Source organism: Electrophorus electricus, chromosome 23 (genome assembly GCF_041902795.1).
Source record: "Electrophorus electricus isolate QZ-2024a chromosome 23, ASM4190279v1, whole genome shotgun sequence".
NCBI classification, from domain to species: Eukaryota; Metazoa; Chordata; class Actinopteri; order Gymnotiformes; family Gymnotidae; genus Electrophorus; species Electrophorus electricus.
In genome coordinates, this window is record NC_137519.1 from 11,628,773 (window position 1) to 11,653,928 (window position 25,156).

Consider the following 25,156-nt stretch of genomic DNA (forward strand, 5'->3'; position numbering starts at 1 on the left):
CCGTAGACTGTAAAAGCCAAAGCCTTAACGTTGGTACCGGCGCTGAACGTTAAAGCTGAAGAGAGCAGCCAGGCGTGACGGTAGCTGACCGGTTACGTGTGTTACAGGAGTCCTCGGAGCGTGCGGTGCGAGAGGCACACCTGGTGGTGGACCTACCTTCTTTTGTATTTTGCCTTGACTGGCTTTTATGTGCTAATGACTCCATTTAACGAAACCGAGGGAATATTCTCACATGGCGCTAGTTGGCATGCCTGCACTGGGGTCTTAAAGATGTCTAACTGGGGAGCCTGGACGCTGTGAGCATGCGCCATTCCTAACGCTTTATTTAGACAGCAACTCTTTACGTAGACATCACAGAGGGAATAAACGGTGAACATTATGCAGAAGCTTTTTGAGGTGGCAAATAAAAGCTTGGTCCCTTTGTTTGAGGGTCAATTTGGCAATTCTGCCACCACTAAATCAGCTATAAATCTGCGATTGTTGCAGGGATGCAGACTAAGCGGGAAATGGATAACCGGTAGGGTTGTTTTGTAGCTCTTATGAAGTAGGCTTTGCAAGTAGGCTAATCACGTTAACACCTACTTAATGTGATGCTGAAGTGGTTCCAAATGCCCGAATCCCTCCTCAAAGGCTACACACAGTTCACCATGGCCGCCTTTTAACAGAGGAGAGCGGCCTAGTGAAAGACGCGTCTCTGCTCCATCAGAATGACCAGACATGAGGCAACTCAATGAGAAAATGTTCCTTTAGCTGAGGCGTGGAGAAACACTGACTGGTTGATTACATTTATTAATTCTCAAATTTGCAACAGCAACATCAGTAGGTCCTTAAAGAAAAACTTTGAGATCATATGTTGATAAGCCGAAAACCCATTGCTGGTCATCGGAGCACGTTGGCTGCTGGAGCGGATGGAGGCGTAACTGCCCCTGCAGGATGAGAGGAGCCTGAAGACTGCTCCCTGGGACCAGACGCTCCTCGGCAGGCGGGGAATGTCCGCGGCGTTTAGTGTGCATGACTGAGCCATGCTGTGGGGAGCGTGCTAACCGGCTGTGCACCACTGCCACCTAGTGCCAGAGAGCGGACGCATCTCCAACGCGGCAGCAGTCGTTTGAAATCCTTGTCGCGCGGTCACTCCCTTGTCAAAATCGCTTTTTTACAAAAATTCCACTGCTTTGCCTGTCGCAAAACCCTTAATCAGGTTGCGCTCATGCTAGTAATCTGTCTGGTCCTGGCTTGTGGCGAAGGGTGGCCTGTATGACATCAGTCTACCCCAAGAGAGCAGTAAGCAAGGCACAAAGGAAAAAACAGGCCAGCGTGCCTCCCTCCCAACCTAATCAAAACCATTCATTCTCCACAGACAGCAAGGCCTGCAGCGCCAGGCTGGGACTTCTCAGCACCCGTAGGACAGAAGCGAGAAGACGTTGCTGGTACAAGGACTCTTGAGCTTCGACCTCTGCAGTCAACACAACAGATGATCATATCATAAACGCAGTTCGCAACCACTGGACCAAGGGGGCTCGCTGTTCCCTTACAAATGAGGGAACAGCAGCCCTTTTTTTTGTTATTCATATAAAGCGGGCCTTAACTGCCATCAACACTCATCATAGTGATTAAGCACTTTTTTCCCCGAGCAGAACGCACCTCTGTCTAAGTGATGGTAACAATTATGGCCACCTCGCCGACAGACATTCCTGACTCTGAGGCCAACAACGTGGGGCTTCACATTTCCTCATTCCTTTCCTTTGAGTTATGCATCAGGAGTTTTATGAGGAGAAAATTAGATGTAAAAAAAAGAGAAAGAAGCCAATTTCAAGATTTTATTACAAATGGCCTCCTGCAGACAGTGTCCAGTGTCTTCATGCTCAAGAGTCTGGTGTTTGATTGGCAGTTCCTGCCCTTTCATAGGGTCACACTCTTACTTTGGCACAGGAGAGAAACTGGCGGGGGGGTAAACTGCACCTCTATGGCGCGTTCATTTAGTTCTCCTTGTTGGGGGAAAAGACAACAGTGCCAGTAGGATACTTCTGTGGTGTACAGCTCCACTGCAGTGTTGGCATGTGATGCATGCTAACCCCCCTCCCAAAAAAAACAAAAAACACCCCACAGACCGGCACAAGGAACTGAATTAACAAACTGGTCAAACTAGTCAAATATTTGACTTGGAGCTGTAATGCATTTTATTTTGAGGTGCTGTGTGATGATTTACCTTCTACATGAAAAATGTTTGCACAGATATTCTGTACATCTGTATTATATTTTAGAAATGTACACATGGATTCTAGTTATCAAGGCTTTGCTACATCGTATCCAATAAGAGGTTTACAAGAAGTTCCTTTTCTCTGTTGAAGTATGGAAATGTTTAGACATTTTGACCACTTCTTAGCTTCCTGTGCAGAAGTTAAAATGTGTTGGGTCTGATCTTAATACCTAATTAAATTACGTGAAGGAAAACAGAAATGAACATGAGACTGTAAAGCAATTTAGTTTATATTGTTTGGTTTACAAAAATGACCATATACCGTACACAATTTCCTCCCACAATCGGTATAAACGAAAATGTGACTTTCATTCAGTGACAATGTACAACTAGATGTATTTACAGCGCAAGCCATCATACACATGACATAAAATGCAAATAAGCATCCGTTCTGTCACACTGCACACTACTGGCAGCCACTACAGTCAAAGAGGTAGCTTCCATGGTTAGACGACGCATCCCATTTTGATTAGACGTATCCTATACAAATAATTTACAACACACTCAAACAGAGACACACATTAACACAATGTCTTGACAGATGCACACAAAAATTTGGAATTTGTCAGTTAAAATAAATGTCTCCAATTTTTTTTAAACATCTGTTTGGAAGAGCTTATTTGCCAAACACGAGGACATATCTAAAGTTGAGCTAAGAGGCAAACGGAAAAGGCAGAAGGAAAATCTTGCGATTCTGTATCAAAGCAAAGCGACAAAAATATGGAAAGGTGTCTGCTTCTGAAATTCCTGACCATATACACAGGTGTGTGTGCAGATTTTCACGCCATCATTCATTAGGGCTAACGATCCTTCCGTGTCTTTCCAACAAAACCCCTGAAACAGCTCAACAGCTTCACGCTCAGTGTCAAATATGCACGTGGAACGCTGAAAAACGTCAACACGCATGTTCTTTGGATCAGTGATGGTGGTGGACAAGGATGTTAACAAGCACAACGAGAGTATTTACACCACCCTGATAGAAAATGTTCCCTAAAGCTCTTTGGGGATAGGAAATGTCATCGGAAATGTAATGCCGTCCGGCATGTGTTAAATTTGACCAGCATAGTACCTCAAATAATGAACATTTTAAAATCAATTTACAACTAGAAATTAGTCTTCTCCTTACATTTCTGTTAATAAATTAGAGCAGGCCTTGTACATGCCAGGGCATTACTGAGGTTAAACCAATGACTGTCTGAACCGAGAGATGCCAATCAGCTCTGTGCTGATGCTGGCTTCCATAAATTCACTCAGAAGGCTTTGTTTGAGGAAGACAAGAATTCTTCAGCAGTCGAATTGAAGGATGGGCCAACCAGTCTGGGAATAGCCGCTGAACAAAATTTGTTGCTAAACATTAGCATAAGGTCAGAGAAAGGAACGGCAGTATTAGTTCAGACTCACTGTGCTGAAGACCACTCTCTGCAGTTATACATTACATTACATATCCATAATGAAATCTCTTAATAGGGACTTGAATGCTGCTACTCTGAGGTGAATCCCGTGGTCACTGAGGTCAATGTTACTGGGAATGACAATGGCAGAAAACAAAATCAACAATAAAAAAAAAAAAAGAGACATGGCACATTTAGGCCTGCTTGTTAAAAAATGCCTTTGCAAATGAGTGTTTTGCAAAGTCGTGATTTCTAGAGAAGCAAAAGGCAGAGGCACTAGCAGTTGGTCTGCAGTCTGCTTTAGAGGAATGAGAGGACAACTCTGCAGTCACACAAATGGCTGACTGAATGCAAAGATTAAAGGAAGAAAGCAAATCCAGTCCTTTGCTTACAAATATTTGGCTCAGTGAAGTTTTTTCTATAATTGTCAGTTTTCCTTTTATTTATTCATTTATTTCTTTAATTATTCATTCATTAATTGAGGGGTCAGCGTCTGTATGCACAGAAACACACATTTGCACATGTGAGTTTTGGAAGAAAAAGTGCTTCCTGACCGGTTGCGTGTCCCCTGGCTCCAGGGGCTTGGGTCAGACTGCCCACTGACTTCCCTACATACCATGCTCCTGCACACCCTACCTGCTGCAGTAGTGCACCGGTGGAGGGCGCGAGTGTGCGTGTGTGTGGGGGAGAGGGGTGGAGGTGGTGTGGGTGTGGGTGGCGGAAGAGCTCGGCCTCAGTCTTTGCCGCGAGGGATGTTGTAGGCATAGTGCACTAAAGGCAGCCCGCGACTCTGGCAGAAGCAGGCGCGGCCGCATGCCTGAACCTGCTCGGAGCTGTCCGACACGAAGGAGTCCACCTCGTCGGCGTACTCGGACTGGACCGACAGGGTGCCCAGTAGGCTGTCGGCCCAGTAGGCCCCGGAGTCCAGGCACGGGGCGTCGCTGACGGCCAGCGCCGGGCAGCTGTGTGACTTGACAAAATGTCTGCAGGCAGAGGAGGAGGAGGAGGAGGAGGACGAAGATGTTCTGGCGAGGAGGGCAGCCTCGCAGTGCTCACACACCCCGCCGCTCAGCTGCGTGTACATGCCGCACTCAAAGCCCAGCTCGGCCGACGATGAGTCTCCGCCTTCTTCCGTCCCGGCCACGGGTCCGGTGCCGATGTCAACTGCTTTGCCACCTCTTGGACCACAACTCCTGCTGCCCCTGGCCTGCCCTCTTAGGCGGAGCCAGTCATGACGGAAGGCGGGGCTGAAACAGACGTACAGCACCGGGTTCAGGCAAGCAGACAGGGGGAAGAAGATCAGCGTGACCGACTTCGCCATCTCGGGCCCGCCCACTGCACTCCCGGCACCGGCCAGCAGGGGGGCGAAGGAGAACGCCGCCACAGGGCAGAAGAAGATGCAGTTGGTGAAAATGAGCCAGGCCACGTGGCGGACGGAGCCGGCCTGCTCTGGGTCTGCCAGCTGGGCCCGGCCCAGCCTGCAGTACAGGCGCGTGTACACCACGGCGCTCAGCAGGTACGCCAGCGTGTTGAGCAAGACCAGAGCCACCGTCACCCCTAGCCCGGGCCCGGGCCCGCCGGAGAAGGGCAGACAGAGCGGCGACCCTGTATCCGCCCCGTGGTACAGGCTGAGGCAGGCCGCCCCCACGGCCAGGCCTCCCAGCAGTGCGGCGGCCGAGCCGAAACTCCTGCGCCACTCCCTCCGCTCGCTGCCGGCCCTCAGTGCACCCGCCTTGCCCAGTAGGGCCCTGACGGCCAGGCTCCGCTCCACGGCTGCCAGCGGCAACAGCAGCGCCGCCCACTCCGACGAGAAGATGGCCAGAACGGCCAGCGCCCGGCACCCGGCGCCTGTCTCCCAACGCACGCCAAAGCTTGAGAAGGAACCCCAGGTGGCCGCGTCCAGCGCGGCCAGCGCAGTCACGTACAGCCCCGTCAGCAGGTTGGAGCAGGCCAGCAGCGCCACCAGCAGCCTGGCCGGCGAGAGCCGTGAGCCGCGTGGACACAAGGTGGTGGCCAGCACCAGGCAGTTGAAGAGCAGCGACGCCAGACAGATGAACCAGACGGTCAGGCGTATCATCCAGCTGCCCAGAAGGTGAGTGCAAGGCTTAAACGCCCCTGCGTGAGGGAAAGAGGCGCTCTGTTAGCCACTAAAGGCAGCAGATAAGGAGTTCACGCAGTTAAAGGTTAAAGGTTGAAGGATTAAAAAGTTAAAGGGTTAAATCAGCAGAAGCTGAGGTAGTGCGTTTTAGCGGTAATGGCCTGTTGTCTACCTGGGGATGGAGAACAGTGCACAACGAGGGGGACCCTCTCCATCTCCGCATCTCCACCTACATACAACACGCACAGGAGGGAAAGACAACTTAGAACAACGGCGCTGCTCACAGGTGCATTCTGGTACGTCAACAGCATAAAGGACCCGCTGTTATACAGAACCACAGACGTGTCCACGGCACACGCAGACGAATGCAGAGCTGTTCACTGGGAAATAACAGGTTGAGAGAGTGACGGTTTGGATGGTTCGTGTCTGAGGCATCTCATACCGACGGCTTTCGTCCGGTCGTCCCTTTCAGAGGAACTCGGTGTGCTGTCACAGGCCATGAAAGCACAGCACTGATATGCATACGGTACCGATATAGACCTGCGCACACACACACACACACACACACACACAGAGGGAGCACTGAACTAAAATAGACTGGGCTGGGTCTGAACTGAAATTGTAAAGCTTGAGGAAGAGAAGTTGCCTTCTGGTGAGGGCAGAAATCTTCAGGCATTATTCAAACGAACTGAACTGGGGTACAGATGACGCCACAGAGGATCTGTAAACTGGCTGCGCCCCAAGCCCGGCCTCACCTCAGCTTGGGCAGGCTCTTGGCACTCAGGCTGCTCCTCATAGCCGGGTTGCCCGTCAGCTTCAGTTGGCTCAGGGCGCTTAGTCCAGCTGTGGGCACGCTGGCCAAACTGTTGGCACTCAGGTCCCTGGCACAACAAGGCAGCGGAGATGCCCACACAGACACACAGCGACATGTTGGCTAGCCACACACCACCATTTGTGCAATTTACACATGAAAAGCATATCGCAGGGAGAATTACAAGCCCAGTGAATCCGGGGCATGGTGGAGACAGTACTGGTGTAACAGGTTCTGCCCAGACAAAGCTGATTTTTTGCCCACTGTACGCTAAGTGGCAAGTGATGAAAAGTTAAGGTTTTTACAGCGGACTTACAGGTTTGTCAGCGCGCTGAGAGAGAGGAAGGCATCGTGGTAGATGAACCGCAGCTGGTTTCTGCTCAGGTCTCTACGGAGGGTTGAAAGGGGCAGGAGTTAAGCAGACACACCGGCACATGTCGCAGGGGTGGTGGAACAATTGAGGGATCTGTTTACCAGCCACTCCCTTAACACGCACACAAACGCTGAATAAACATGGTATGCAAATGAGCACGCTTACAGCACTCGGAGGCTGGTCAGGCCCTGAAAGGTGTGGTGGTCTATCTGTTGAATGTTGTTGTGTTGCAGCGTTCTACAGAGACACACACACACACACAGCACAGAAATTAAGCTGCTGCACTAGAAAAACTATAAGACTATGGCGATAATAATAACAATATTAATAAAGATAATTTTAATCGTAATAATATAAGATGTGATAGAAAGATGCTTACATGTCCTGTAGCCTCATGCAGCCCTGAAATGATGGCAGCTCTTCAATCTCATTGTAGGATAGATCCCTGAGGACACACACACAGATACATGCACACACACACACAGTTACAATATATTTAATATCTTGCATTAGCCACAATTACCTATAATTCTTTATTAGACTTTATCGGAAAATGATCATTCATACAAATGAAATAAACTGTGTGTGTACGTGTGTGCTCATGTGTTTGTGTCTCTGTGTGTGTGCGCGTGTCTGTGTCTGTACGTGCGCGCGTGTGTGTGCGTGCGTGTGTGTGCGTGTATGTGTGTGTGAGTGTGTGTGTGAGTGTGTGTGTGTGTGCGTGTGTGTGTGTGCGCGTTTGTGTGTGTGCGCGCATGTGTGTGTGTGTGTGTGTGTGTGTGTGTGTGTGTGTATGTGCGTGCGTGTGTGTGTGTGTGAGTGTGTATGTGTGTGTGTGTGTGTGAGTGTGTATGTGTGTGTGTGTGTGTGTGTGTGTGAGTGTGTGTGAGTGTCCTCCTCTCCTCTGGGAGGTCATTAGAACTGAGTTTAAATGCCTGCCCAGCTCCTCCTGCTGCAGAGCACACTGCACCCTGGACCATTAGTGGGAGGTGCTTGACTGACACTGTGTGTGTGTGTGTGTGTGTGTGTGTGTGTGTGTGCGCGTGTGTTGGTATATGCAGGTGTGCACTCTGGCCACACCTAGCTTCCTTAAAACAGTATTTCATCAAAATATCTCATTTACACTAGTAAATCTAATTTACACAAGTAAAAACTGTTTAAGCCTAACAATTAGCATGCAGTAAACTGCCTACTGAAATGTCCACACCTGCTTCAGACAGAGACAGACTTGCATTAGAGCTTTTGAAACATTTTCAGTATATTTGAACACTGCCACAATAAAACCAACACTCTTAATTTTGGCAACTGACAGCATGATTGGAAAATGTCACACCTTGCCTAGCTACCACAACTAAGCCATGACACTACCTCCACCAACTTTCATTACCTGAGATTTTTCTTTCTCTTCAGTCTTTCCATTTTCTGTTGCTGATGTGGTTCTTTACAGACAGACCCCAACTTTTCAAGGTTGTTTTGCTTCCGCTAGATACAAGTGTTTGGAAGGTGGAAGTGTTGAGTGGACCGTGAATTGAGTGGTGTGCTGTGTCCGAAACTGAACACTAACCTTTAAATGACTTTAATGAGCAGAGTCTGTGTGTCTTATTGAGGTTATTATTGCAATACTAAAAAAGCCATAATTCTTTAAAAAAGTCCTGCCCCTTTTGTTGTAGCTATAGCACTATACACACACCATATAGTTTTACCGGACATAAAGCATTCACTTGCTGAGGGCTGTTCTTTCAATATATACCTGTGTGTGTGTTATAAATGGAATGCAGCCACTGTTACAGGGCTTTTTCAGTGACATTTATATGGATTGCTTGGGGTTCTGACTGACACATAATTTAGGTGTTTTCTTCAGTTTGACAGAAGCACTTGATCATTGTGGTGATCCGTTTATGACACTACAGTACTAAACACGGGCTAGGCAGACCGTGTACTAACCAATACTAAACCCGTGCTAGGCAGACCGTGTACTAAACAGTACTAAACACAGGCTATGCAGGCCATATACTAAATAGTACCAAACACGGGCTAGGCAGACCATGTACTAAACAGTATTAAACCCAGGCTAGGTAGACCATGTACTAAACAGTACTAAGCCTGGGCTAGGCAGACCACGTACTAAATAGTACTAAACCTGGGCTAGGCAGACCATGTACTAAATAGTACTAAACCTGGGCTAGGCAGACCGTGTACTAGCTAGTACTAAACACATGCTGTGTAGACCATGTACTAAACAGTACTAAACCTGGGCTAGGCAGACCGTGTACTAAACAGTACTAAACCCGGGCTAGGCAGACCGTGTACTAAACGGTACTAAACCTGGCATATGTAGACCATGTACTAAACAGTACTAAACATGTGCTAGTTAGACCATGTACTAAACAGTACTCAACGTGGGCTAGGTAGACCATGTACTAAACAGTACTAAACACGTGCTAGGTAGACCATGCATGGATGCACTCATGTATGAAACTGTTTCCTAATGTTTCAGTAAAGGTAGATTTGTTTGTTAAATCATTAGGGGAGAGTGATGTTTGCGATCCATATGAGTGAGTGCGTGCACACACACACACACACACACACACACACACACACACACACACACACATACATACACATACACACACACACAAAACTACATAGAGGAAGTGTAACTCACAGTGTCCGGAGTACAGACAGATCCTCGCACATATCGGCAGGTATAACTCGGATCTTAGTGCCTGTTAAGGTGCTGAGAAATAAACAAAACTATCTTCAAATTTCTCATCAGGATGATGGATTGCACACACACACACACAATCAGTCAGACTCCCACCACTTGAACACCACCAGTTTCACATTTCTCATTATTCACAGGTTACCGCCCCTGGTTTAGAATGCACTGCATTATGTTATGGCACACGGCACGCTGTAAACTTTATGTCCTCGTATAGCCTTAATGCAAATTCACTCAATTACATCGTAACATATTAGGCTTTGTAAGGACTCACAGACTCTCAAGGTTCCCTGTTCCAGTCAGGCTGGGGAAGTCCTGCACCATATTGGCACCCCGAAGCATCCTAAACCACACACACACACACACACACACACACACACACACACACACACACACATATAGACAGACATATAAACATCCACACAAAGGCACATGCAATACAAACAGCACCGAGAGGATGATGGGAAAAAATCCTTAAAAAAGGATGCTTAAAAAAATCATTTGGAAGGAGAAATGACTCATCGCCTAAGGTGACCGGTGGGAGGGGGGAGAAGGAACAGAAAGGTTCACAGAGCGGCAGCTCACAGAGCGTGCAGATCAGACAGGTTCTGGAAGGCAGATCTCCCAACGAAGGAGAGTGGGTTGTCATAGAGATGGCTGCGGACACAGAGACAGAGACGGTGTATGAAAATTCATGGATTTGGCTCTGCGGAATATTCATAAATAAACAATGCTTCGGACATTTTATAGCGGCGTGTGAATGTACTTACATCGTGCGTAGCAGTGGATTCTTAAGAAAAGCCCCCTCTGGTATGATGGCTATGTTATTACTATGAAATCCACTGTAAAATAAGAGGATGACAATGTTACGGTGACCGTACGATAACAAAAAGCACGAGTTAATCTCTCTGAGACTCATAACTGGAGAAGACCGCTTGTTTGGATGGATTTACTTATCAGTGCTCCAGAGAGCAATGGCATTGCTCCAATCGCAATACCATTTCCCAACAGTAGATGGCACTCTGACTCACAACTGGACCACCGAAAGGAATACATGCAAAGACCTGAATTTTGAAAAGCAGCAGTACATGGTTGTATAAATGTGCCCAAAAGGAAAGGAAAAGGAATCTGCCTCACTGCCCATCCACATTAAGGCTTGCTGAGAGAAGTGCTGTGACAATGACGTGAGTGTGAATGAATTATATTATATTATATATGAATTATATCATTGTTTGTCATATTCTAAACCTAGGAAGTTGTGTTTTGGTGAAGAAAATGGGAAAGTTGATACTCACGGGTGAAAAGGCTGTCTGATGATTAAATGCCCACCGTAAAGGCTTGGTAAAATGGGAGTGCACTGTAGAATTAATGTTGGATGTAGCTGAGGCCGTTTAAACTAATAAAAGGTTTCTAGTCTTTTTAACATGCTGGATACCATTAGGTGACATGTTATGACTTACTGACAATATGCCTGAATCTATATGTATAAGCGTTCATTCTCCAGAAGGCCCAAAGCAGTGGTACTCCATGGACGTGTACCCTTGGACACGCCACACACTGCACATTTCAGTGTTTTACCATTAATGCATGCCTCACCTCAACAGCTAATTAACAAGCCCTTCATGACATTAAATTAAATCAGGGGTATGTAGAAGCATAGAGAATACACACACACACACAAAGTGCAGTGGTTACTCCAGGAGCAAGATATGTGAAACACTGCTCTACAGAGTCTTTTTTCCTGCACCCTTTCTTTCATACTGATTGACAGGTTGGATAGGAGTGGGAGGGGCATGTGCACCTGGCCTGGTTAAACTCACACCTGGTTCACACTTCTGTTTCGTTTTCTTTTGTCTCTTGACAGAAGGAGGCAGAGAAAATCTGATTTCCTTTGATCTATCAGGTAATGGGCCTAACCACTCACCTTCCTAACTTCCTCCAAAATCACACGGAGGGAGGAGAGAGAAAGAGAGCGAGAGAGAGAGAGCGAGAGAGAGAGAGAGAGAGAAATGGGGGGGACAATAAAGAGTGCTGCCAATACTTACAGCTCTTTTAGCTTGGGTAAAGTCTGGATGGCCTCTGGGAAGCTTTTCAAGTTGTTAAAGTTGAGGTCTCTGAAAAGGGGAAGAAAAGTGTAATTATATAATCTGAGAAAAGCTAAGCCTACTGCTGGTGTTGTCCACCCACCGCACCGGGCGCAGCGGCCGCTTGGCTGTCTGGTCTAATTGTAAATCATCAGGAAGGGTCCCCATAAGCCCACTGTTTAACCCCCAGCTTCACCGCTGCATCCTGAGGTCGCGTGCCGGTGGCGCCCAGGCCCACAGACGGCCGGCAGCTCTGGGTTTGGTTGGAGGGCTGGCAGCTCCCCTAGCAGAGACACGTCCGCTTTGTTTCAGGGGGGGCTCTTCGCTACGGTCTCTACTGGCGCAACGCAGCTTTGTCGAAATCAGTGCAACCGCGCAGCGTCCCGACGCCTTACGATTTTGGACTCCTGAATGGCTCTGTATGGCTCAGTAAGGTGTTTGTGCTTTGTGAAGCGCTCGGCCAGTGTAGCATGCATCAGAGGCACTGCAGCAAAGAGTCCATAACCACACAATTACAGGGTCACATCTAAGAGTTCGGATTGGATTGTGGGTGGAATTAATTTAAACAGACTTTATCCCGTTCATGGAGGACAGTTACTAATCCATGGCTGGGTTTGGCTCGTCTCAAAGGACACGACGCAGTTTGCCAGCCACGTATGTGCCCTCCTGTCTAGCACAGGATTTAGTGGAAGACATCGGTTCAGCTCCTCACTCTGTTTGTTGTTTGTCTTAGCTGCCACTCGATACTCTCCAACATCTATGCCCCCGTCCTGAGTCGCTGCCCTCCCCCCGAGGGACAGAGGACGTTGGCGTGTCCGCTTCCTGTCCTAATTGCGGCCAGAGTAAATAAAGCCAAGTCAGTGATAGCTATCTGCCTTCCTCTTCTCCTCGCCTCTTTCTCCACACGCTGAGGAGGAGAGAGAGAGAGAGAGAGAGAGAGAGAGAGAGAGATGTGTGGCAGGAGAAGAGGCCCAGCAGGGGGCTTTAAACAGGCTTCCTATGTTCTTCATTAGCAGTGTCCACGTCTCACGTTAATGAGCAGACAGCCCTTCAGCTCCATGGCTTCTCCCAGAAGACACGAGCCACTGAGACTAGGGGGGACGGGGGGCCCTCTCTCCTCTGCTCGCAGGAGGACGCAGCCACTGTGACAGGGAGGGAATCCGATGCCAGCGGCTACGTGCTAGGGTAACTAAACTCTGGATCAATGTAAACATACTTTTTGCCTCATATACACAGAACTAGTAGCATGAAGAGAAACATACACAAATGACGGCCTATTGGCTCATTTGAAGTAAACTGAAAGGGACACGGTGCTTTTAAAAAGGACAATAAATCATAGTGAAATAGAGTCCAATGAGTGCTTGGCACTCTGGAAAAGCCTCAGTACATATTTAGAAAGCTACGCTTACTGAGTCTCTGATTGGTCGGGACTCCACCATGGGTTATAACCTTCTCAGGCCTGCCTGTAGAGGGTGCCAGAGCAGCAGCAGCAAAATGACTATGAGCCTTTCAACAGCTTTAGTCTGGTTTTGTGGATTACCCAAACCCCCCCCCGCCCCCCCCCCCCCCCCCCCCCCAAAAAAAAAAAGAGAATAACTCACAGAGTCTCTAAGTTGTCCAGGCCACTGAAGCAGTTCTTCCCCATCTCTTGGATCCTGTTATTGTGCAGGTGTCTGGAAGACAAGGCAGAGTGGGCGCTCATCATTCAGGGGTCATGGTAGCCCTTCCTCTCCCACCTAATTCACATTAATGTCCGACATGGAGCTGCAAACCACCAGAGTCCACAAGCATGGAGCACAACGGACGCATTCATCCAGGATTTATGGCCTTTGAGATGGCTGTTGTCCAGTCATTTAAAAAGATGCGCGGCTCAGCTCAGTGTTCGGGCGGTCTCCGCGCGGAGATCTCATCAGCGCTAGCTGGCGCGTGTGTGTCTGTTTGCTCAACCTACTTAACGGATTAATTGGCCTCCACTCCTTAGGCAAATATTTTCCAGCAGCAGGAATGTAATTGGTAAATCAGACCCAAGGAGAATCTTCCAGAGCGAGAGGGAGAAGACAGAGAGAGAACCAGACCCGAGGCTTTTACTTCAGATTGTCGAGACGCTGGGGTGCATTTTGCATTCTCCCTTTCCTCCTGAGAGTATGTGTGTTTGAGTGTGTGTGCGTGCGAGTGCGTGCGTGTTTGGGTGTGTATGGGTGTTTTGCAAGCAACTCAAGCTCCCTGTTTGTGCAGTAGGCTGATGGATTTGGCTGACGTGTCGTGTGATAAAGGCCACACAGACGGGGACTCAGGACTGGTGACAGCGAGGTGGAGGACGGCAGTTCTAGCACAGCTCAGATATCTACTTCTGTGTTTACGCAGGTTTTCAGTCATTCAAGCTATCCAGCTAGTACTTGTGTCCTCAAGTCCCAGCTGGTACTTGTGTATAATGTTGAGGGTGTTCCATCGCCCATCCTAGATGCTTCAGTTGCGTGCATGTGTGTGTGTTCGTGCGTGTGTGTGTGTGTGTGTGTGTGTGTGTGTGTGAGTGTGTGTGTTCGTGCGTGTGTGTGTGTGTGTGTGAGTGTGTGTGTGTGTGAGTGTGTGTGTGGGGGGGTATCAATGACCCACAATTACGATTTCACGAAACCCCACCTGATGGCCCGTTAGGGGCAAAAGCCACCATTCTGTAAACATAGAGAGCCACTCACAGCACGACGAGGCCGGAGAGGTTGGCGAAAGCACCGTCGGGCACGTGGCTGATGCGGTTGAGCGCCAGCGTCAGAGCCTGCAGGTTGCCCTGGTGTTGTAGTGGCCCCACGGGCACCTCAGTCAGGTTGTTGTCGTCCAGCCAGAGGTGGCGCAGCTGCTGCAGACTGTCGAAGCTGCCCTCGGGCACCGTCGTGATGTGGTTGGCATCCAAGCGTCTGCACGGGGGGGGGGAACAGAGAAAAAATGAGGGGCGGGGAAGAGAGAGAGAGAGAGAGAGAGAGAGAGCGAGAGATACAGAGAGGTGGATGTTTTGACTTGTGTAATGTTCATAAATCTGCACGTTAATCACCAGTGTTGTCTGTGGACAGATTTACACCTGCTGTGCAAACCTTCGGAGTTCATTTTACACCAGTGCCTCTACTGTGCCTCTGTGTGTGTGTATAAGGAATCAAACATTGGAGGAAAATATACCAAACACAGTACAGTACTGTAGTACACTCACACACCCACGTGCACTCTCCCTTCTCCCACCTACCCTTTCACAGGCCCAATGGATACGCCACCGGGCGAGGTATGCACGTTCAGAACAGCCCTGCGAGTGTGTGCTGTCGGCTAGGTGCTAAGACTGTTTAACACTCTGCCACCTAGCACAGAGGTGTCCAATAAAATGCAGAGCATTTCAATGAGCTCAGTGACCCAGCCTGCCTCACCACCCACCTACAGAGAGCCCAGGTGGGTTCAGGGGCCCCGGCACCGGGCTTGCTAAACAAGGGTCACACCTCACCAGGCCCCTACAAGGGTGTGGGGCCAAAACACACCGAGTCCTGTCAAAACCTTCAGGCGTTTAAAAAGATCTGAGTGGCTACAGGCACATTTACCAGCAGATGGTCTGTATGCTTTGTGAGCTAAGCAGAGAGGAATGTGTTCAGAGGTAGGGAACGTGTTGAAGGCGGCAGCCCCGTGGAGTATTTCACACTGCCGATTACTCCTTTAGCACAGGACACGCAGTGAAAGGGAGCACACGCCCAAGCGACCGTTGCCGGCCACGTCTCTTGCCCGGCGGTGTCTGGGCGGGCCCGGCCACGCGGGACGTGAGAGATGCGGTCCAGCTGCTGCTGAAGACAAAGTGAGGCTTTTACGCACCAGCCACGGTGACCCGAGCTTGGCCCCGCTCTCTCAGCATGGGTACTCCGCTCTCCTGCCACGGGGGAGGAGGGGGTGGGTGGGGGTGGGATGGAGGCTGACAGCCTGTTCGTGAATTGCAGAGCACGATCAAGCTCGGAAGATCACGGAGCTCGAGCAGGAAAAAAAAAAACCAAGCCCTGTTCAGAGTTGCAGTCCCAATGACATCTTCCCTCCAGAGCACACCCACAGGTGAATAAACATCCATGCACACACAGACCACATTAACAGACATTAATAAACAGACAAACACACACGCTTTTGTGAAAGCTGTCACTGGGATTTCCCCATATAACTATGTAAATATTACGGCTATGCTGCTATGACTAGTAATAAACCCTAACCACAACCACAGCAACCAAAAAGGAAATCTTTTGTCTTGTTTTTAAAAGATCTATGAAAGATCTACATTTTGTACATGAGGACCAACCACACACACACACAAACACACACACACACACACACAGTGTAAGTATATGCAACACTCTGGACTGGAAAAATATACGATAGTCAAACCGTATATTTGCCATGTCTGATACATGTGGCTGCCCCCTGCAAAGTATTCTGGGAAAGGAGAACCTAAAGCAGCACTGGCATACATGAAAGGAGGCATGTGCACTTGTCAACCATGGTGCGTGTGCGTGTGTGCGTGTGTGTGTGTGTGTGTATGTTCAGTAATCATTCACAGGACCTCTCCAGCTCTGACCATGCAACACCTGCTCTGGACACACACTCCACCTCGTGGTGTTTCCCGCAGCACCCAGCACACCTCAGCATGCCTAGCATGGCGAAGGCTTCTGCAGGGGGGGTGGGATTCTCCCTCAACTCCAGCAGGCGGGGGGATTACTCGAGGAATAAATGACTCCCTGCCTGATCTGTGTGGCTCTAGTCAAGAGGACATGCAGTCAGCTCCAGCTGAAGGCAGTATGTGTACAATGTACAGATACAGACATGCCCTGTGCTCTCTCTTTAGCACACAAACACACACACACACACACTTATACTCATACACGCACACACACGCACATATACTCACATGCACACGCAGACACGTACTCACACAGTCATACACAGTCACATGCACTCACACAATTTCACATGTACATTTACACACACACACACACACACACACACACACACACACACACACAAACATATTACAAACATAGTTTTATAAAACCACAGGTATATTCCATTTAAACCATCTAACTTTACATTGTCTGCTGCAATAATGGCTAACACTTTAGCTGTCACTGACATTAAAGACTTTTATTTATAAGCTGTCTGTAACAGGCAATAACTCACCAAATGACCTCACCTATAATTAACTCTTTGTCGCAGTATTGACTTTTAGGGCAACAAATCCTTCGGCAAATCATCGTTTCAAACCACAGGACTTGAGCGATGATTCTAACGTTTAGACGGGTATGAAAGCAGGACCGAAGTTTACGAAGGCGTCAGTGCCAAAAACATCAACTGTGTCCCAATTGTTCCAAAAACCTTTTACAAAATTACTGCAAACCCTCTCCAGTGAGAATGACTGAGAGGGAGAAACACAGAGAGAGAGAGAGAGAGAGAGAAAAGAGACACAGAGAGAGAGAGAGAGAGAGAGAGAGAAAAGAGACACAGAGAGAGAGAGAGAGAAGAGACACAGAGAGAGAGAGAGAGAGAGAGAGAGAGAGAGAGACAGATAGAGAGACAAAGTTAAACGGTCCACTTTCTGTAAAAAAAGTAAGCTCCATTTAAACCAACCTTCACATTCTCTGTGTGAGAAGTCTTAACACAACAGCTGATACTCTCATCAGAGATGTTATTTCTTTATAAGCCATCTATTACGGAGTTAATAACACACTAAACGACCTGAGGTATAATTAACTCCTTGTAAATGGCCTGAGGTGTAATTAACTCCTTATTACGTGATTGACTTCAAGGCCCTCCAGTCCAGCACACGAGCGTGCCGCTGCAGGCTGTGGAGCACAGTGCAGGCGGCGGCCAGGTCTCGCTGCAGTCCTGCGACTTGGGCATGATGGAGGGAGAGAGCAAGAACGAAAGAGAGGAAGAGAGAGAGAGAGAGAGGGAGCGGGAGAGAGTGGGGCACTGGAATCATGCAGTGTGCTGGGTTTTTCCGTTCTCTGAGCCACGCTGATGACACTGTAAAGACTAAAAGGAACCTTGTGGCCCTCTCAATAATGCAACCTGCTCACATTCAAGAGAGACTGCCCCGCTCTCTCTCTCTCTCTGTTTCTCATACTCTCTTTCCTTCTCTCTCAAACTCTAAAGGCCTTGACTCGTGTGTCTTTCTCCTTCCAAGCCACCTACTCCCTGTCGGTCTTACAGGACAGAAGGCATGTTGACTGATAGGCTGACTGTGCCAGAGCGCATTACAGCAGGTCCAGAGTGGTGACCCCAGATGCTTCTTTTGTAAAATAAATCAATAAATACTTTCAAAAATAACAGAAGGGGGGAGGAGGCGTCTGCCGAGCTGATAACGGCTATAAGCTGCTCTTTCCAAACACACAGCTGGACCAGCTCTCACACACACACACACACACACACACACACACACACACACACACACACACACACACACACACACCTACTTCAGTAAAGTGGTAATTACCCATTCCACATATAGATATAAGGAATGCACTTTTTAATACGGTATGTTAGATATGTGTTACGTATACTGTGTATGTATATGTGTGTTCATGTGTGTATGTGTGTATACATGTGTGTGTAACTTACAAAGACTGCAGAGCGTGAAGGTTCTTGAGGGCAGCACTAGGAACAGTCTTCAGCTGGTTATTCTGAAGCATGCTGGGAAAAGATCAAAGCATAGCTGCCATTATAACTGTCCAGCGCGCCATGGTTTAAAAAAGGATTACTCAGCTAGTCAGTGGTAAGTTGATTAACTTGTAGGGACACTTGATCAGAAAACATGACACAAAATTGAATCTTTTGCCATATAAAACGTACAAACCTACAGAAAATGTACCACAATGAGTTGAATAATACAATTGAATAGCACAATTCATAAAAGTTTATTTTGGTTTTTGTTGTTTATTTTTTGTTTTTAATTTATCATGATGCGCATTTTACACAAATAATTATGTACAGCACAAAGCATCAAAGACTAGGCTAAGAAAATGTGCATGTGTCTGACAGAGAGAGAGAGAGAGAGAAAGAGAAAGAGAGAGAGATGAGCTAATCACACACTCCCATCTTTCTTCCCTCCTGCTGGAAGCACTGGAGGGCCACAGACCGATGGCACACATTGTGCTCCCTCAGCCAGAGCCCACTAATGGATTCAAGGCAGCGCGGGTAGCTCCAGAACGGCTCTGTTCCGAACAGCGCTTCCACCCACATCCTGCTGCATTCTTTCAGCTGATTAATTCAGGTGGCTGCGTTGGGTGGAAGGCCGTGACAGAGACCGCCTCTCTGGAGTCGGCCGGAGGTTAATGGTCGTCCGCAGCAAGCCTGTAGGCTCTGTTTCTGTGCTTCCACAGTACAGGGGCTGATTCCCATGGTAATTAATTGGTTAAGATGCCAGCTGCTAGTCATTAGTACTGACTACTGAGCTACATACCATCTCCCGTTCTAACCAAACAGCCTCAGGACACGGTGTTGTAGCTACCCTGGTCTTTAGAACTCGGTCTTCCATAATGATCGCCCAGGGACCTCGGATGCTAATGTAGGTCAAAGTGACAGTGGAATAACCAATTAACATCCTTGTGGAGCTGAAGATTTTCTTGTCATAGATGATAGAGTCCAGTTCATTGCTACAGAAGCAAGTTCGTCTACAGGGTGTTTTCAGGCAGAGAAGCTTGCAGGGGGTTGGGCAGCCTCGAATGTGGTGTAAGTGGGAGCTGGTTCTGGATCAGCCCTGGGGGGTAGGGGGTGGGGGTTGGGGAGATTATGAATAGGGTGCACGGGCAGTCCATGGAGGGAACAGGAAGCCGGAGGGAGCGCCAGGGTGAAGCATGCCACCGATAAGCTGCATTTGATTTGGGCTCGCAAATGTGCCAAGGATGGAGGTGTTACATCACATGACAGACAGAGAGAGAGGGTAAGCTAAGAGTGTGAGAGTGATAGAGAAATACAGAGAGAGAGGGAAAGATAAGCGAGAGAGAGAGAGAGAGAGAGAGAGAGAGCGAGAGAGAGAGAGAGAGAGAAAGAGAGAGATGCTATCTGCAGGGAGATACGGTAATCCTGGAGCTGTGAGATTCCTCGGCTTCCCAACTTTTCCCTCTACCCCCTGCCTCTCACTGCCACGAGTCACCAAACGAGGCAGTGCAGCGAAGTGTGCGTGAAGCTGGGTGCATGTTTGTTTGTGTGTGAGGGTGTGTGTTTTTATGTACTTACAGAACTTTGAGCTGGTGGAGACCAGACAGCGCCTCAGGGTGGATGAAAACAAGGTCATTGCCTGCCAATCGCCTACAGAGTGAGACACAGTGAGAGATCCTTAATAAAAAAAAACAACAACAACAACAAAAAAAAACTTTTGTCAGCCTGAAATTATCAGCAGGGGAGGGAGAGAGAAAGGAGAGAGAGAGAGAGAGAGAGAGAGAGAGAGAGAGACAAAGAGAGATGGCATGACGAAACAAAAAAAGAACCCGTTGAAAGAAAGAGTGAACTGATGATGTATGAGGCTGTTTTGAGCCCCGGCCTGCCTGTTATCAACGCCCTGCTGTCATTGGCTGCGTGTCAGGATGCTCAGCGTGAGCGATAAGCCCCACAGCCCCTCTGCACCCTGCGCCACCCTCTCTAGCCGCACCAGGCACGCGTCTGATTGGCCGTCTGAGATGCCCGGAGAGGTGGCGGAATGCGACAGCTCTGTCGCCATGGCAATGGGCTTGGTGTGAGCCAGGGAGCTGACAGTTAATTACACCACACACACGTGCACACACACACGCACACACACCAACACCTGCTATTCAGAGCAACCAAAGGAATTGTCTTATGTCTCTCTTAGTGACACAGTTCTCCTATGTGAGAGACCCCTACGTGTCTGCGTGTGTGTACTGTGTGCATGCTAGGTCACATGGGTTTGATTATGGGGCGGATGGGTTCCATATGCGCCCGGAGGCATGGCCTGAGTCCATGAGGAGAGAGGGGAGTTACTCGTGCGTACAGTGCGAACCCGCCATTACAGCTAACAGACACAGAGAATGTTCAGCTTAGTCAAGATTATAATGTCTGCATATCCAAACACAGCACTGCTGTAATATTTCCCTCTGACCTCTGTGCCATAACATGAAGCTGATATTTCCAGATTTGGGTGGGAGTTACTTATGTTTGTATTATCTCATTTAATCAAGAGCACAAGCATGTTTGTGTGTGTGTGTGTGTGTGTGTGTGTGTGTTTGTGTGGCTGTCTGTCTGAATGTATGTATGTATGTATGTATGTGTATGTATGTATGTATGTGTGTATATATGTATGTGTGTATGTATGTGTGTGTGTATCTATGTATGTATGTGTGTATGTATGTATGTATGTGTGTATGTATGTATGTATGTGTGTGTGTGTGTGTGTATGTATGTATGTTTGTATGTATGTATGTATGTATGTGTATGTATGTATGTATGTGTGTGTGTGTGTATGTATCTGTGTGTGTGTAAGTATGTATGTATGTGTGTGTGTGTGTGTATGTGTGTGTGTGTGTATGTATGTATGTATGTATGTATGTGTGTATGTATGTATGTATGTGTACGTATGTATGTATGTATGTATGTATGTGTATGTATGTATGTGTGTGTGTGTGTGTGTAAGTATGTGTATGTATGTGTCCTCCTGCTCTAGTTTCATTAAATGCAGCGTGAGCGGGTTTATTCCTTCTCCTCTTTTAGCACCTCCACATCTCTCCTCCCTTTCCTCCGCTCTGTTGAGCTCATTCTCTCTCTCCCTCCACCTTCATCTCCTGCTCTGTGCAACAGTAGGTCTGACGCCTACAAAAATTATTTTAAAAACTGACAAAAACGGAGTTACAATTCTGAGTTATGACTTCAGTGAGCAGTGCCATGGGGAGTGAATATAGCTGCTGCCCAAAGGCACACACCACAAACACAAAAGGGGGGGGGGGGTTCACCCAAACTTAACAACTCGGCTCTGCGTATCTGCATCTCATACGTTCGAATCATTGTCTACTCTGCTCCAAACACCAGAGTGTGCCAAGGGAACTGGCTGCACTGGGCTCCAGCTGTGTGGCACCCATCGAGCCTCAGCGCACTCCGCTGGGACCACGCGCGCGGTGGGTCAGGCCTCGGCACAAAGCCGGTGGGAGTCGCAAGCTTTAACGCTTTCCCTAAGCTCACACCAGGGGGAAAATGACATCAGTCACTCGCTCTTGGCTTCGTTTACGACTGGGGAGAAGGGGGCCGCGTTGGCTGGGTGGAGGAGGAGGATTGGGAGGAAGAGGAGAAGGCCACTCTGATGGGGAGGATGAGGACATGACAGCAGCAGACTGAAAGACCATATAGGGGTGCAGCTCGATAGTACTGAGGTATAACCAACCACCCACCGGGGGGGGGGAGAAAGAGGGAAAACATACAATGTCAAGCAAAAAATAGTAGTTTAAGAGACAGTAATGGGAAAGACAGAACTACTGAAAAGACTGACAGTACAGAGAGAGAGAGAGAAAGAATCAAGCTACCTTGAATTGAACTGAGAGAGAGAAATGCAATGGCTTGCAGAGAGATAAAGTGGAAGACTGAAATGAAAAAGGAACTCCACAGGAGTTTCAGACAGAGGGAGAGAGCTCCTCAGACAGAGGGAGAGAGAGAGCTCCTCAGACAGAGAGGAGGGAGAGAGCTCCTCAGACAGAGAGGAGAGAGAGAGCTCCTCAGACAGAGAGGAGAGAGAGAGCTCCTCAGACAGAGAGGAGAGAGAGAGCTCCTCAGACAGAGAGGAGAGAGAGCTCCTCAGACAGAGAGGAGAGAGAGAGCTCCTCAGACAGAGGGAGAGAGAGAGCTCCTCAGACAGAGAGGAGAGAGAGAGAGAGCTCCTCAGACAGAGGGAGAGAGAGAGCTCCTCAGACAGAGAAAGAGAGAGAGAGAAAGAGAGCTCCCTCTGAACTGAGGGGGTGATAAAGCCTTCAGGATCTGCTCCTCTCAGAGGGGGTTAGAGATACAGCAAGGGGTGTGGGGAGAGAAAGAGCGAGAGAGAGAGACAGAATGGACTCTGCACACTTTCCATGACCAGTCATGATGGCTGAGAAGCTTTTGTTTAAGTGTGTAGGAGTAAATGTATATAGAGTACTAACACATCTGGCCTTGCTGTGGGTCCTGCTCCACACAGACGGGATGCGCTACGAGACCCCCCCCCCCACGCTGTCCTGCAGCTCACTGGCTTTCCCAATGAGTCTCTCAAAACCACCCAGTAGGGTCACACGCGAACACACACACAGGCCTCGGTGTGGTGTGATCACAGACACCAGCCTTTGGAGATGACAGTCCTCCTCTGTATTTCTCTGGAGTGTTTGTAATCTGCCCTGCGTGGACAGTGATTGGTGGCGGTCTGGGCCACCAGCGCCCCTCGCTGGCACAGGGCTGCCTCCGCTGGCACGGGGCTGCCTCCGCCAGCAGTTTCCGAGTGCGCGGGCGCTCGCGTCCCGCTGGGAACCCTGACCTGCACTTCCAGGATTTCTAAACTAGTGCGCCAGACTGTTCACAGTCAGAAGTTAAAAAATAACAGGTTGCTCTCTTGTGGAAAGTTCAGCGTGCCACTTGTATGCAGAAGTAAAAGGAAACTCCTCGATATAACGGCTCTGCTGCCGCTTAGAAAGGCAACTTCTTTTTAAATGATGGTCATAAACTATTATATTAGCGTTAACAGAGGGACTCTCTCCACAGCCCTGTGGAATGCATCGTTCGATAATCATTATCGTGACGACTTTTGCGACCCCGATATCGCAGGAGATTGTACATTCACATTAGCCCCATAAACAAGCCCACAGTTGTCATCGTGTGCGCTCACCAGTCCAAATGAGTTGCCAGTGGTGGTTTTGATTAATCACAGCACTCACTGATCCAGCAAACAAAAAAAGTTCTGGCCCAAAAAATACAATTTGTGTCACAAGGGTTTTCAGCTCACCATTTGTAGCAATATAATTACTACACAGTATTTATGACCGTATCACATAGCCATTCTCCAAACAATAAACCCTAGGTTATCTTGGATGTAATTTGCATCTGGCAACAGACAACAGCTGGCAATGAGCCTTCTGATCACTAGAAAGGAATACTGTCCAGTGGTTCATACAGGCTGGAATTAATAAACAAATATAATAGAATTTTTAGTGCTTAAGTCATGAGCAGATGTTTATATTATAACAGAAATAAGCTCCTATAATGATGTATAACAACATACGTTAACATCCGCACAAACGATTGTAAAGCCCATATAATTGAAACAAATTCAAAAGACACTGACAAATTCAACAGACATTGAAAGCAATGCAAACTGACACATCTACACAATCTTACTATCTACTGTGAGTGAGAGACACATTTGGGGAGGATTAGTACCAGACAGTTTATCTACCAAGCTGAATGTGCTTTGAGTGGGATGTGTGTGTGTGTGTGTGTGTGTGTGTGTGTGTGTGTGTGTGTGTGTGTGTGTGTGTGTGTGTGTGTGTGTGTGTGTGTGTGTAAGGGAGGGAGGACTGCGTGTCTGTGAGGTAAAAAATGTTCCTCCGTGCGGCGGGCGTGTCCCTCACTCATCCTAAGTCAGCCTGGAAGACACCAGCCACGGTCACAGTCACCCTGCGGCTACACACACACACTCACAGACACACACAAACATACACTCCAATGTAACAACATAATTGCTACACTAATGACTAGCAGTGACAGACAGATCTCTTGTATGTAGGAGCTGGTCTTTGAAAGCACGGACTTTATTTTCCACTTTAATTTTTACTTTAATGTTTCTCTTGTATCCGTTCGAGTTGCTGCCACACTGCTCTCATGGGCTCTGCCTAGTGAACGCTCTCCCGCCGTAGCTGCTGAAATGAAGGCAGCAAAGTGCTCACCAGTTCCCCAGATACACTCACCACACAACCCTTGAGCTCTCAGACTGAACTGTCCTTCCAAACTCCAGTTGTCACGGAAACCATTGTTTTCCATTCTTCCTTCCTGCCTTGCATTCCACGGCGCGACGCGCTGAAAAGCAAATTGCCGTCTGACAAAGCTCCGGTGGCCCGCGTTTGGGAAAGAGCGGGGCGGCTGAAAGACATGCTCGGGGGTAAGAAAACAAACCCCCGTCAGCGAAAACGAAAGATCGGGCAACGGACGAGAAGAAAGGAAGAGAAACAATCCACCTGGCTTTCGGGAGCAGGTCATCAGGGCGGCCGGAGCGCTGCGCCACCTGATACCAGGTAGACAGATGTTATCTGCAACTCCCCATGAAGAACGATTGAGCATCAAACAGAGAACAGGCAGACATGCGCTGGGGGGTCCACCCGCTCCAGACGAGAGCGGCTTCAGCCAAGCTAGCCCAGACGGACGCCCTAGCTTCTCACGCCCAGGAAGCCATGGCGCTTTTCGA

The 25,156-nt window shown here is 48.4% G+C and overlaps 1 protein-coding gene across 3 annotated transcripts in view; it reads right to left on the minus strand.

Moving 5' to 3' along the window:
• Nucleotides 1–2,469: 2,469 nt before the first annotated feature.
• lgr4 (leucine-rich repeat containing G protein-coupled receptor 4) overlaps nucleotides 2,470–25,156 on the minus strand; it is a 42,315-nt gene continuing 19,628 nt past the window's right edge. For 2 of the 3 annotated variants that reach the window (XM_035521080.2, XM_081706245.1), the window contains exons 3-18: nucleotides 19,975–20,046; nucleotides 18,358–18,429; nucleotides 14,430–14,645; nucleotides 13,338–13,409; nucleotides 11,698–11,766; nucleotides 10,423–10,494; nucleotides 10,238–10,309; nucleotides 9,927–9,995; nucleotides 9,596–9,667; nucleotides 7,310–7,375; nucleotides 7,096–7,167; nucleotides 6,874–6,945; nucleotides 6,502–6,627; nucleotides 6,189–6,286; nucleotides 5,919–5,975; nucleotides 2,470–5,763 (exon numbers count right to left, since the gene is read on the minus strand). In XM_035521080.2, coding sequence (XP_035376973.1) covers nucleotides 4,382–5,763; nucleotides 5,919–5,975; nucleotides 6,189–6,286; nucleotides 6,502–6,627; nucleotides 6,874–6,945; nucleotides 7,096–7,167; nucleotides 7,310–7,375; nucleotides 9,596–9,667; nucleotides 9,927–9,995; nucleotides 10,238–10,309; nucleotides 10,423–10,494; nucleotides 11,698–11,766; nucleotides 13,338–13,409; nucleotides 14,430–14,645; nucleotides 18,358–18,429; nucleotides 19,975–20,046 — 2,659 coding nt within the window. In that variant the 3' untranslated portion in view covers nucleotides 2,470–4,381. Of the gene's footprint in view, nucleotides 5,764–5,918; nucleotides 5,976–6,188; nucleotides 6,287–6,501; nucleotides 6,628–6,873; nucleotides 6,946–7,095; nucleotides 7,168–7,309; nucleotides 7,376–9,595; nucleotides 9,668–9,926; nucleotides 9,996–10,237; nucleotides 10,310–10,422; nucleotides 10,495–11,697; nucleotides 11,767–13,337; nucleotides 13,410–14,429; nucleotides 14,646–18,357; nucleotides 18,430–19,198; nucleotides 19,390–19,974; nucleotides 20,047–25,156 lie in introns of those variants that run through there. The other variant, XM_035521081.2, reaches the window with a different exon arrangement.